At 35.3% G+C, this 15,304-nt stretch overlaps 1 protein-coding gene across 1 annotated transcript in view; it reads right to left on the bottom strand.

Annotated features, from left to right (window-relative positions):
- Window positions 1-5,891: 5,891 nt before the first annotated feature.
- The window catches only part of LOC307126292 (uncharacterized protein), a gene marked incomplete at its 3' end in the record, with an annotated part of 35,270 nt that continues 25,857 nt past the window's right edge, over window positions 5,892-15,304 (bottom strand). Inside the window, exons 4-5 of the mRNA XM_079816756.1 lie at window positions 8,515-8,588; window positions 5,892-6,096 (exon numbers count right to left, since the gene is read on the bottom strand). Coding sequence (XP_079672882.1) covers window positions 5,892-6,096; window positions 8,515-8,588 — 279 coding nt within the window. The remainder of the gene's footprint in view (window positions 6,097-8,514; window positions 8,589-15,304) is intronic.

The following is a 15,304-nucleotide window of genomic DNA, read 5'->3' as shown; positions in this document are numbered from 1 at the left end:
TGATTCCAAGGACCCCCAAATATGATGAACCTTTTATGAGGGACCCCCTTCCTAAAAATCCATCTCTATATTTTTATGTATGGAAAAAACATTTAAACTGTTAGATAAATAGTAAGTGTGACATTATAAATGCAACATATTGTTTCCAATCTTGGAACCTGAAGAAGAACATTTTCAATAGAAAATTGTATGCAATGCAGCTTACGCATTGCATTAAGAATACTGACTTATATCCCCAGTGAGCGAGATAAAGGGGACTATAGTGAGAAAAACTCACTAGAAAGATACAAAGCAAACATACTGGAATGTATGTATATGGCAAGAAAGGAGAGAAACATTTAGAACTGAAACATTTAGAACGTTCGGTAGACCATTTTTGCTTTGTCTTTTTATTCTCTGAAATTTTCTGGGGACCCCTTAGAACCTTCTGGAGGACCCCTGGGGGTCCCCGGACCCCAGTTTGAAAACCCCTTACCTGGATGATTGACGACAGTTTTTTATTTTTTTTTATTTTTGTATAGTTGTTCATGAGTCGCTTGTTTGACCTGAACAGTAAAACTGCCCACTGTTCTTCAGAAAAATCAGTTTTTTGGTTTTCCAGCATATTTTGCATATTATAACCCTTTCCAAAAGTGACTGTATGATGTTGAGATCTATCTATTCGCACTGAGGATAACTGTGGGACACAACTACTAAGAACTAAGGGTGAAAACATTCACTGATGCTCAAGAAGTAAACAATGCATTAAAAGGTTAGTTCACCCAAAAATGAAAATAATGTAATTTATTACTCACCCTCATGCCATTCCACAACCGTAAGACCTCTGTTCATCTTCGGAACACAAATTAAGATATTTTTGTTAAAATCTGAAGGCTCAGTGAGGCCTCCATAGGCAGCAATGAAATGTACACTCTCAAGATCCTTTAATGTACTATAAACATATTTAAATCAAATCATGTGAGTACAGTGGTTCAATATTAATATTATAAAGCGACGAGAATATTTTTGGAGCGACAAAAAAAAACTAAATAACGACTTATATAGTGATAACCCATTTCAAAACACTGCTTCATGAAGCTTTGGAGCATATCGAATCAGCGTATCGATTCAGTGGTTCGGATCGCCAAAGTCACGTGTTTTCAGCAGTTTGTCGATTTGACACACTGCAAAGCTTATTGAAGCAGTATTTTGAAACTAATTCTTTAAGATCCAAGGTGTGTCAACTTTTTGAAAACAATGATCAGGGTAAATAGTACTTATTTTGTCTTCTGGGACACATGCAGGTCATCTTCTGTAGCTTCTGAAGGGCAGTATTAATTGAAAAAATATGGCATGCCCCTGATGGTACTATTAGAGTTGTATAATATTTGTCTAATTGAGAATGAGCGCTATAATCACTGTCCTGAATTTGCAGTGTCCTTTGCAAGTATATTCATTATTGTTTTTGGTTTTAATTCATGTACAGTGGGTTTTTATGATTTCATTTGTTTTCACTTTATTGTTTATTCAGTTTAATGGTTTGCTTAAAGGGTTTCATGTTTTTGCTAAATATTTAAAACCTTTTTCTCAATGTAAATGACAAGTTGAATGTTGCAGTCCTACTGTGTTTGTTGAAAATATTTGCAGTCCTGTTAAATTTTTTTTTTTAATTTACTGAAAAGTAAAATTGAGTTTTGTTGATGCCTTGCTGTTTGTGGCTTAGTTTTTTGTTTTTGTTTTTTATGCTTTATTTTCAACAAAAAGCATGTACAAAGTCCTCATTGTATAACAAAGCACATTTCACATGCCTCTACATAAAATAACAAGAAACAAATAACATAAAACAAAATAAAGGAGAGAGGGTACATAATCATCAGTTTACATATAAATATATATTATATATTATACATATAATTACATTTGTATTATATTTCAATGTTAAGACAGAAATATATTCTGCATGTAAGTACCACTAAATACTTTCACTTTCTGAGAAAATGTTCAAGTTGGAGCATATATTAATCGTTTTAAGGACTATAAAAAGCGGTTTGCCTTTTGTAAACTTGCACTTATGAATATGAAATTTACATAAAAATAAAATAAAATGTATGATCAAATTTACATCCTTTAAAGAGCGTTCTTTAATATAATAACCAAAAATCACATGTTTAAAGATAAAGAAAATGTTTTTAAGAGATTATCAGCAATGAAAACCTTCACATTATTCCAAAAATTCTGGGTATATTGACAAGACAAATGAGAAATTGTTTCCGTGTAGCCTTCACAAAATGAGCATTTTAAATCGATATCAATTTTTAATTTTTGTAAAAATTCTTTAGTAGGATAAACTCGATGAATTAATTTAAATGATATTTCCTTTACCTTATTAGTAAGGAGGAATTTTTGAGGTACTGACCAAACTTGAGACCAATCTATATGATTAAAGATATTGTTCCAGTAAAAAATAGCAGACGGAGTAGAAATATTTTCTTCAAGAAACAAGGATCTAATCTTATAGTTATTCGGCTTCAACCCAGAGAAGCAAGTAGAGCCGACTGAGGTATGTTCAGGTCTAGGAGGACAAACAGAAAGTGCTGATGGATATACACTGCTTTTGAACAGCATATGTACACCTGTAGGTATGGCTCTGATAAGTATCTTGAATTCTTTTAGTGTAACAGGTATATTATATCTTGAGACAAAGTCTTCAAACGTAAGCAAAGTTCCATCATTATTAAATAACTGAATCACTAATAACAACCTAAAAATAAAGTCTTATTTCTATATAAAATGTTGGTGTTATTCCAGATGAGAAAACTTTGAGGGGAAAAATTGTGTTTATAAATAAGTCTCCAGGTAGCAAGTACTTGTTGGTAAAATGTTGAAAGTTTAATTGGAATTTTTTTCTATTTTATAATTACATATTAAAAGAAATTCTACCCCCCCCCCAACTGAGAGAAAATAAGTCGAGGAATTATATTCCAAATAGATGAAGAATTTTGAAGATATTGTCTTAGCCAATTCATTTTAACGTTACTGTTTAGAGAGCCAAAATCGATAAAATTCAGACCACCTTTATTATATGAATTCAGAATTACGGATTTCTTAATATAGTGGATTTTGTTTTTCCACAGAAATGTTATCTACATGATGTCAATTAATTTACAAGTGTGTTATTCAACAGATATTGATTGAGCAGCATATGATAATCGAGAGATGCCTTCTGCTTTAGTGAGCAGTTCTGCCTTTGAGTGATAAATCTCTTTGTAACCAATGATTCAGCACCTTACGTGTCTTCTCAATAATTGGGAGAAAATTCGAGGAGCATCTAATTTTATCGTCTTTTATTATTTTAACTCCAAAATAAGTAACACTCTCTCTTACAGGGATATTACAAATGGAGGATTCCAAGTAATTACCAACTGGAAGTAGCTCACATTTGCTAATGTTAAGGCGAAGGCCTGAGGCTTTAGAAAAGGGCTTAAGAGTCTCTAATGCTACAGCAACCTGGGAGGCGTCTTTTAAAAATAAAACTGTATCGTCCGCTAATTGACTTATTACCACTTCAGTATCATTAACAGTTATTCCTTTTAAAGAGCATTCTCTGATATACAAATTTAGAAGTTCGGTGGCTATCAGAAACAGATACGGGGAGATTGGGCATCCTTGCCTGACTCCCCGATTTAGAGAAAATCTAGGAGATGTCCCACTGCTGAGTTTGATAGAGCTATTGCAATTGGTATAAAGCATTTTAATTGATCTACAAAAGAAGTCACCCAATCCCACCTTACGAAGAGTCTGTAACAGAAAATCATGTTCCAGGGAATCAAAGGCTTTATAATAATCTAAGAAGAGAATAAAATTATCACTAGAGAAAAAGTCAGAATAATCTAGAATGTCTAAAACCAGACGTATGTTATTAAAAAATATACCTTTTTTGTAGAAAGCCAGATTGACATTCATCAATTAAGTTATTCAAAACACATTTTAATCTTTTTGATAAAACCAGAGCAATTATTTTATAATCGTTATTTAACAATGTAACTGGCCTCCAACTATCAATTAATAAGGGGTCTTTATTTGGTTTTGAAATTAAAGTTATAAGTCCTTGGCACAAAGTCGGAGGGAGCGAGGCTCGTTCTATGCTCTCTGTAAACACTTCAAATAAAAAAGGTGCTTAGCTCTTGCTAAATGCTTTATAAAACTCAGCAGTTAAGCCGTCCGTTCCGGGAGACTTATTATTTTTCAAAGAGTTAATGGCCCCAGTAATTTCTTGTAAACTAATAGGGGCTTCGCATAAATTGAATTCTTCATTACTAATCGCCTTCATATTATGTAAGGACTCAAAAAACTCAGATGTAGACTGTTGACAAAAATTAGATGCATATAAATTACTATAAAACTCAGAACAAAAATCTGCAATAATTTTAGGGTCTTCAACAATATTACCATTAATCCTCAATTTTTCAATATGATTATTTTTAGCTTGTTGCCTCTCAAGTCTAAAAAAATAAGCAGAGCTCTTTTCGCCTTCTTCAAGCCATTTCCTTCGAGACCTTATGAAAGCTCCTTCTGCCTTTTGTTTGTAAATTTCCTCTAGTTTAAGTTTCTGTTCAGTAAACACTGCTTTATCGAGTTCTGACAAATCTTCTACTCTTTTAGATAACAAAGTAGATATTTTGAACAGAATTTTATCCTCTTCTATTTTCCTCTTTTTTGCCAACTCGCTACAATACTTCCTAAAAAAATTCCCTATTGCAAATTTTAGAAGTTCCCAAATGCTACAAAATTCTTTTTTCAATTTTAGCTTTATTCCAGTAAGTTATTATTATTTTTTCTACACCAGTGATTATTTCATTATGTTGAAGTACTGAATAATTTAATTTCCAGTATCCAGACTTTTGAATTAGATTTGCGGAAGGTCTAAAAGGAATACTAATTGAAATAGCCTTGTGGTCCGAGAATGGGGATGGTATTATATCAGTAACAATATTATCCAAATCCTTAGATGTAAGCCAAAAATCTATCCTTGACTGACTAGATAAAGAATTATTACTCCAAGTAAACCATTCTTGTGATGGGTGAGATTTTCTCCAAGAATCAATTAAAGAAAATTTCTCCAAAAACGTAATTACATAATCAGGACTTGGACTTCCAGTCTGAGGAAGCCATCTAGCTAACCTACTGTCCAGGACGACATTGAAATCACCTCCAAAGATCAGAGAAGAGTTAGGATATATGGCTAACATATGAGTCACACGATCACCTAAATTGTCAAAAAAGGTCTTATTTTCTCTTTGCAAGTTTAAAACATAAACATTAATAATAATACAGGTTGAGTTTAAAACTTCAAGAGCAAGTACAATGTAGTGTCCAGAAGTATCACAGTCCGAATTTAGTATTTTTCCTTTAAATCGATTTCTCAATATGCAAACTCCAGCAGAATGAGTGGTGCCATGAGATAACCATAAATCTAGCCCCCATTGCGACCTCCAAAAATGTACATCTTGAATATCGGAATGACATTCTTGTAAGAAACAAAAGTCTGTATTAAAGTTATTAATGCTTTAAAAATGCTTTCCTCTTAACAATGTTACGTAACCCTCTACAATTAAGAGAAACAATAGATAAAGACATAAACAAACACCTATAGAAAACACACAATTTAACCCAGAAGATTCCTATAAAAAGTTATAGCAAATCTTAAACTTAAAGGAGAATACCTTTCTTTCTAGTGCAACATTTTTTTTTTGTGATGTCACCTCTTTTATAAATTCACAAAAATATTTGGACTGGAGTCACAGACTCTTTCAAGCCTTTAAACAAAATAATGAGTAAAGTACCATTGTATTAAGAGAGGCTATAAACATATCTTCTTTCAGTTCCAATCACGGTAGGGCATACCTCGCAGTTCAAGTAGGTGGAGAAATCTCCACGCCTTCTACAAAAGCACGGCCCCTGACGAAGAAAGCTCTCTTGTTTTCCTTTCGTGCTTTTTCTACAGCGGGCCATAATTTCATCCTTCTTTCTCTGTCGGCAGGGGACAAGTCCTCTGTGATCCTCAGGTGGTTGTTCTTCAGAAAATCTGCGTCTTTGGCAGCACGCCACACGCCATCCCTGAAGAATCAGAATCAGAATCAGAATCAGAATCAGAATGAGCTTTATTGCCAGGTGTGCTTACACACACGAGGAATTTGTTTTGGTTACAGAAGCTTCCAGTACACAATGTAAATTGACAAGACAAGAGACAAGTAACATAAAAATAAATTTGTAAGTTAAACACACAAAGGTGGAAATGCAATGTGACAGAAGCGCTTCGGATGGAATAGAATATGTACAGATGTTTTGTAAATATAGGTACTATATATAAGTTATAAGGTGCTATATGTGAAATGTCTGAGGTAAAGTATTGCACACATTTATTACACAGTAGGGTGTATAATATGTATATACGGGTGCTATAGGATCTACAGGTGTTTTAAATATACAAATTTACACATTTTTAAGGTGCTATATACACAGAGTCTGACGGAAGTGATGTGAACTGAAATGATGTGAACTGAAATACATGTGATGTGAACTGAAATAAAATTCCTCCAGGAATGCTGCTCCCAGGTTTTTTACGACCAAGACGGTGTGCAATGTCCACGACGTCAGGCACAGTGTGTGCAAACCTGGTGAAAAACTACAGGAAACGTTTGACCTCTGTAATTGCAAACAAAGGCTACTGTACCAAATATTAACACTGATTTTTTTCAGGTGTTCAAATACTTATTTGCAGCTGTATCATACAAATAAATAGTTAAAAAATCATACATTGTGATTTCTGGATTTTTTTTTAGATTATGTCTCTCACAGTGGACATGCACCGACGATGACAATTTCAGACCCCTCCATGATTTCTAAGTGGGAGAACTTGCAAAATAGCAGGGTGTTCAAATACTTATTTTCCTCACTGTATTTCTGAGCGGCGGGACTGAGACGAGAGGAATGCGGATCCAAATGCTAAGCCTTTTATTTACAAAAGATGTGTTCAGAACAGGCAGGGGTCAAACCAAGGCAAACAGGTATGATATGGGCAAGACAAAGAGCATTCCAGGGACAGGCGAGGGTCAACAAACAGATAACATAATCCAGTGGACAAGGCAAGAGGATAATCCAACTACCAGGCTAAAATAACGCATAGCCTACCATTAATTTCCCCCTCAAACGAATGCTTTTTTGTTCATTACCATTTTTTTATGAAAACTCAACTACAAAAAATTTGTACAATAAAAAAAAACCTGCGTAGGCTTTATTAAACTTTTATTAAAAAACGAATAATACGGATGACACAAAATACTCACATTAATAAATAAAAGATCTTTGGAAATTCCCCTTTAAAACGAATGCTCAGTTTGTGGGTCACTAGTATTTGATTGAAAACAACAACAATAAAACAAAGACAAACTCTTACATTAAACAAATAAATATTTTTTTTTTAACAAAAGTTATCTTGCGCTTGCCTCCGCTATCGTCCTATCAATCATCTCGCTCGCGGCTATGATTACAGTTAGGCTACAGTAAAATTGAAAATCACCATCATCGCTACCCACCCTCTGCCGATATGTATTACAGTATTTGCAATGACCATCCCTTGTCCAAAACTGATCGTATTGTAAAGAAAAGTTATGACTGCTGCGTATTTACACTTGACGTTTGGTCTGTGTTTCACACCCGCTCTTCGCTGTCTTGCGCAGCTTCACCACACATATTTAGCCTACTCCACACAGCTAAATAAATCATGCTGGGTGCAGATTAATATTTAATATTTCTGATATGTTTTTCTGTGAAACGCGTTAAGTTGCACAGAAGAAAGCCCAATCTAGGACATGCCCTGTACAGTTTAAGAAGACTATTATTTTGTTACACAGACCTGGGGAAGGGCTGATGACGTCACATGCTCAGATTTGCCTGACCAATCGGCGAAAAAGGGGCGTCTCATGACCGCCCACATGTGGAAAACGAATTTTGATGTAATTTATCCGTTTATTACACGTGAAACAAAAAACGAAACATCAAGCTGAAATCTCGTTTTTTCGTTGAAAAAACGAATAAAGGAGCCGTTTTCTCGTTTCTGATTATTTAATTTCAAATAGGAAATCAAACTATCAAAACGTACACGGACCCTGTACTAATGCCAGAATTAATACTTAATTCAACATGAACTAATGATTACTAAAGACATGAACTAATCATGAACCAATGAAGAACTATCCTTAACTACAACTGGAGTCAATATGGATTCACACATTAATAACAGCAACCTCAGAGGGGTGTGGATGCAGTCGTGGCCGTGTGGAATCACGTAGCCGCTCACCAGGACCGTGTACAGGGGGCTGGCCCGGTGGCTAGAGCCACTGCCCCTCTGCCCTCATCGGCTGAGGTGCCCCTCTTGCTCCCCTTCCCTTCCTTACCCCCAGACGAGAACCATAAAAAACACTAATTCCGCTAATCCACTCTGTGTTTTCCCGCTCGCTCTGCGGCATCGCTCACAGTCTGTGGCAGTGCCCGCTTTCTGTGGAGACGACAGTTCCAGAATATCGTCCCATTAACAGGTCGATTACAAACTACAATCCACATTACAGACAGTGCTTTATCCGCGGAGTTAGTAATTTGGTAGTTTGTTTTTGTATTTTTGTCGGTATTTGCTCCTGTTCTTTTAATAGTGCTAACACGTTCTTGGAAGATAATTAATTGTATAAATCAAATTATTGTACCTGAACTGATCTTATATAAATGACACCAAATTTACTGTTGTCGGTACACTTTGTAGACAAAAAACAATGACTTCACAATAAAGAAGAACGAGTAAAGGGAGGCTAATGCCCTTTGCTGGATTCAAAGCTCCAGCGGGTAAATCATCATATAGAATATATGTTACAGTTTGTCACACTTTAACTCCTGTAAAGTATATTTCCCATCATAATCAATTGTGAGAGTTAAAATGAGTTTAACATTATGATATTTTATTAAGACCATATTAGTATACTCAATTAAAAAAGGTTGTTCTATATAAGTTGTAGTGGGGTACAATGGGGCTAAAGGCACACCCTAAGAAAAAAGTGATTTTAATCATGTCTAAATTAATACTTGTTCAAAAAAATCTCTTTACCAAAGTTTGCAGTATTTTCTGTTTATTTTGATGAATAAAAAAAGTCATTATTGTTCAATAAATAGTAAAATATGTTAAGTATATTTTAAAAATACATTTAAAAAAATTAAGTAAAGATTCTAAAGCTTTACAGTACTAAAAATCAATAAATATATCTGTATTATATGAAATGATTATTATCATATTTTTAAATCTGATGGTTTCATTATAAATATGATGGTGGACTAAGGTAAACACCCAATCTAATATATGACATTTACCACCTGATTCGAACCGTCATGTCAAAAAATGGAAGTCAGCTAACTATTTATTATCATTGTGCCTTTTACCCCAAATACCATACATATTCTTCTGCTATTGAAAAACGGTTGCTTTATTTACTTTGAACAAAACTGAAAATCATAAACAAGACATTTGTCTCAAAATATATTCAATTATTTTAGCAATTCTCATTTGCTACTTAAAAAAAACAAAACCTGAAATATGAGATCAAATCAGCGCAGAATCAACTTTTTGGAGCATAATTACAACAACATAAGTTGAATTAGCACTAAAGCCTAACAATTGTATTTACAATATGATTGTGAAAGGTTTGTTTTTCAATCTTTACAATAAGATGATACTCAACCCCCCTATAGTGCCCCTTTTTTTGGTTTGGTCCACTGCCCTTCCAAGTGTCTGTGCATGGCCCTGCCACTCACCAATAACGCAAGGGGGAAAATGGAAGACCCTGATATAGTGCCCAATGTTACAAGGTTTACTACCAAAAAAACACCTAGTACAGCCTCCACTCATATTTGAAAAAAGTCTTCACTTGATATTTTCTGTCAAACAAGAATGTTGTGAGAAATGTGGAGAGGGATAGGAAATGCACATGGATTGATACATGCCCTGAAGAAATGGAAAAAGTACATGGGTCTGCTTCTTTACATGGGTGTGATGGATTTGCCAAAAGTGAGGGACTTCTAGAGGAAGAGGATTTGGTTTCATGTTCCCTTTCCCGCTACTGTGATATCCAGAGATCGTTTCCTAACAATCTCCTGCAATCTGCACATCAGTGATTCAATGTAAGATGCAGAGAATGACATGAAACGGGGCAAGAGGCGTATGACTGTCTCTACAAAGTGCAACCACTCTTGGACATTATGAGGAACAGGTGCATGTCTATTTACCACCTTGTTGTTCTGTTGATGAAAGGACGGTTGCCACTAAAGCCAGGATATCCTTCAAGCAATACAGTACATGAAGGCCAATCCCATTAACCCTCTGGGGGTTTTCTGTCATTTCTGACCCGAATCTTTTTTTTTTTTTATGTTAAAAATCGTAGCTTCATCGGAATTGTCAGAAACTTGGTGACTTTATTGGTACTTGGTATATGAACACACAAAACAAATTGGGGACAGGATTTGAAAAGTCTAAGTGGTCGTAAAAAAAATAGTCACACTCAAGGTCTTCGGGTCAAAAATGAAATGAATGGGAAATTGGCAAAAATATGAAAATACAGAATTTTTTTGTGCGTACAATCTACAAATCAGCCACAATGCAGAAAAAAGCACAAAACAGTGAAGGGATGAATCTCTAAAACATCAAGAGTGCAAAACAGACAAATACACTCTCTCTCACACACACACACACACACACACACACACATGCACACACAAAGGAACATATGTCATTGCAAAAGCTAATTCTGTGAAAAGTGTGAAATAAAAGCAATTATTCATCAATGTAAGAAATAAAGCACACAGCAATGAAAGTATGCGACTGTAAGCCATCAAGGTTGCAAAATAGACACACTCACACACACACTCATAGGGGAAATATGAGACTGATGAAACTGTAACAGAGAAATGTGAGAATATGTTAAATAAAATCAATGAATCAAATAAAGGGGAGACATTGGATCCAAAATGCAAAAGTCACATACCATGTCTCTCTCTTGAACACACACACAGACAGACACAGACAGACACAGACAGACACACACACACACACACACACACACACACACACACACACACACACACACACACACACACACACACACACACACACACACACACACACACACACACACACACACACACACACACACACACACACACACACACACAGAGTAAGATTTCCATTTACTGTTTGATAAATATTATACTTTTGCTGTTATTTTAGTTTTTTGTGTTGCTGTTGCCAATTTTTTTTTTAAACTGTTCATTGAATTGTACAAAAAATTATTTTAATGAAAATGTTTATTATAAAAGGTTAATAAAAAAAGGTATGACTGAAAGAATTGCATTTTTATTAAGTAACAATTAAAACAATGGGTAATAAAATGCTTTCCAATTGTTCTCTTTCTAATTCAATGTTCAGGTTTGACTGTATTATAAAGTAAAACTGGCACTTCAAATTACCATTTAAACCAACCAAACAAACAAAAAACTTGACAAAAATAGTCTTTGAGAATCTCTTATTATATATTAAAATCCACAACCTGAAAAAAAAATAGGCAAATATGTGCAAAAATAACTAGAATTCACAAGCCTTTCTACAGAGAGCTGTAAATCCATCTAGTGGCTAAAATATGATATTGCATTATAATAATGCTCACTGCTTCCACCAGATGGCACCAATCTGATTTCAAAAATTGTTTTCTATAGGGCTAGTCTCTACTTTAACCTGAAATACAGCATTAATAAAAAAATTCAAAAAATTATATATATACATTTTCTATTATATTCAATTGGAAAAAATGGATCATAATTATTGCATAAATATTCATTATTATCATAAAATTATCTCAAAACACAAAAAATAGAAAGAAATAATATTATTTTTATTAAATAATATTATAATAAAAATATTATTAAAAATAATATTAAATGTATATTACAAAAATACATTTAACTGATTTTACTGAAAAAATAATAATAATTGATTTCAGGGGTCGGGTCATTTTTGACCCGAAGGTCCTGAGTTTGACTGGAAAACGAAGACCCCCAGAGTGGGGCATAAACCTTTTTGTGATGGCTGATGTCAGGGGCTGCTAGCCTGGATGCCAGCCGAACTTAGCCCCGCCCACAACATTTTAACTCGGACAGTTCGGTCTGGACTTGATCGGTAGAGAAGTAATTATGCCCAAACAGAAACTGTTCGGAACAATGCAATTGTCAGGGCGGGCTTTAGACGATGATGGACAGATGATAAACAGTAACGTAATCATCAACGTCATCAAAGGCGCTTGGGTTGAATTTGTTCTAATCCTAAATGGAGAACTTGTTCGTATGTGCATTCACCTTTACTATTTCTCTCAGAAATGATCTTGTTGGTAAGTACTCTGTGGATCCTTAAATTCTTTTTTTTACAACACCGGCAAAGATTGTTTACACTCATCTTTTTCTTCTAACGTTACTTATTCCAGCGTGCGTGCAGACAGGGTTGCCAAGTGTTTACAACAAAACCCGCCCAATTACTACTCAAAACTAGTCAAAAACAAGCCCAATAGTTCTCCTTGAAAAAAAGGCATTTGGGGGGTAAAATATGTGTTATTTTGGCAGGGCTGCCTGCTAAAATTCGCATTCCTGGGTCTGTATATCACATAATTGGGGTCACTTCAGCCCGTGGACTTGGCAACACAGTGCAGTTGAGTTCTGTTGACATTTGACAACTAATGTTATGCGTCGCTCCGTCGCTCTGATTGGTTGTAGGTCTATCCAATTGAGGACTTTCCTGGTTCGGTTGAAACACACCCCATAATCACAGCCCAATGGAGCAGTATCAGACTCAAATTCTGACTAGAATTGAGTATGACGACGTCAGGCTAAGGGGCTGCACCATTGACTTTAAAATTGGCTCTGTAAATTTTCATACACATTTTCAACATGCACGGCGCCAGAATATTTTCTCTACCGGTGCTAAGGGGGGGCTAGACCAATATGTGGGGGTGCTAAGAAAATAATCAGTATTCATGACGTCATAGTTACTTCATAAAGAAATTGTCGTTTTCTTTTTTTAAATAAAAGCAGCTATGGTACACACCACATTCATCAGAAGTGTAGTTTAAAATTATATATGGTCAAAGAATAGGCATATTCAACAAAATAGATTTTTTATTTAGGTGACCACAAGACAACGACAAAAACCTTTTACATGCAAAGGTGACAAAATTTTGAAAAGAAGAAAAAATATATTGTCATTTTACTTATCTAGTAAATGCATCTTGATTTAAGAATGTTTAGATATTTAGATTAGGAAAAAAGACAAAAATACTAAGAAGAACATTTTTTGCAGGACGATTGCGTTTAGATGAATAGCCTATATAAGAAATGTAGGCTATTAAAAACAGAAAGACATATTGTTTCAGTCTTAAAGGCCGCGGAAACAGGCAGGTTTCGTTAAGCATGTCAATCCATTCCGAACATTCTTGGTTGGTTTGCTTCTTTATTGATTCAAGTAAAGATACAATTTAAACAAAACGAAATTCACTTTAAAAAAATGGCTTTCTGCATAACAAAACGTAATGAAGTCAAAATCATGTCTGATCCGCATGTCCCCCGACATATTGGGCATCTTAGTCTTATGATGTAGTGATCTTGCTCAAGCTGTTCACTTTTTTAACATAGATGAAATAATATATTTTTTTTAATATAGTAGAGCCCTGCACGGGCCTCAAAACTAAGCCCTAGCCCGGCCCGTGTCCGACAGCTCATCAAAATGATCAGCCCGACTGGATCCCGTGTTTTTTTTTATCCTCCCTATTACACATTAGTTGCAGCCATTAAAATATTTCAGTTTTGTTATTAATGTCAAAGTAGTTATATTTCGTTTTGTTTCTTTATTAAGTTTATTTAGAAAAATATTTGAAGCATTTTGTTGCTTGTTAAATTAAAGTTTTTGTTATTTAAAGTGACGACCAAGCGGCCCTGGCCGACAGTGAGTTAACCCAACACTTTAGCCTCTCAAATCAACACTTGACTTCTCTTGCTTATAAAATCCATATAAACACTTAAAGCATCGTTTAAACGTTTAGCCTACTATCACCACCATCACAATAAAAATATTTTTTGACAAGATGAGGCAGGCAGATCGCAACGGCGCGCGCAAATGAAACGGGCTACACAATCTAAACAAATAATAAATAAAAAAAACATGGTTGTCTTGCCTACCTCTCCGTGAAATGAATATAAATCCGATCTTCAATTCCAGTGCTATATGCACATTTAACGGAGTTCATGTCAACGAAAGCAACAGATATGAGCATTTTATTCATCAGCTCATTTCAACATCAAAGACCGCATTATGGGAAAGAGCGACCTGAACACTGGTAAGCCTTTAGTCTCATTAGTTTTAATGAAGATGGTTGTGTTTTTGAACATCTCAGACTTCGCTTATTTTCAGTAGGCTATCACTTGCGGCAGTTTGCGTGTTGGCTTGCTTTACTCATTTGTGGGCTCGTGTAGGCATAGCACCGTCCTCTAAACACTGCGCGAGTCAGTCTTGACAGTTGCGGACTCGCGATATCATGGTCTCATGTTGTTTCCACCAGCGCAGCATATCTCATTGTTTCTTTTAATTCTTGAATGTCTAAAATATAAAATGAAGGAGAAGCCTAAAAAGGCCCGAAGCCCGGCCCGCGTTTGAGGTATGACGGGACAATTGGCCCGAAGCCCGGCCCTATAGGGGTGTAAAAAAGTCGGGACCGTCGGGCTTGGGCAGAAATGCAGGGCTCTATAATATAGGCTACTATTTAAACATAAATATGAAACTAAATAGGCTATACGTTTTCTTTAACCCTCTGGTCGACGAAAGCGGCGGCACGTTCTGATGGATTTTTTTCCCCATGACAGCGGGAAAAACTCACTTTAGCCTACTGCATAATTTTTGGCCATACTGTGCTTGAGACATAATTATAAATTATAGGCTAGATTGTCTACTTTTATTTGTATACATGCTCACAATAACGACAGTGGTCGTCAGTAAGTGCCATTAATGCGCATTGTATGTCACAAATCCTGCGGAGTCACTTCTTCGTCGTATTAACGGATTAGATTAGATTTACCGGTAGTTAGATTAAAGTGTGTACACAGTCCCGCCGCTGGCCGTTTTGATGCCCTAAGCGTGATCACTTAGAGTCATTTAGGTAGAGAGAGTATTTTCTTGTGGTGCCCTACGCATCGC

Source organism: Gobio gobio, assembly GCF_949357685.1.
Source record: "Gobio gobio genome assembly, chromosome: 5".
Classification (NCBI taxonomy): Eukaryota; Metazoa; Chordata; class Actinopteri; order Cypriniformes; family Gobionidae; genus Gobio; species Gobio gobio.
This window is presented reverse-complemented; position numbering and strand designations above follow the sequence as displayed.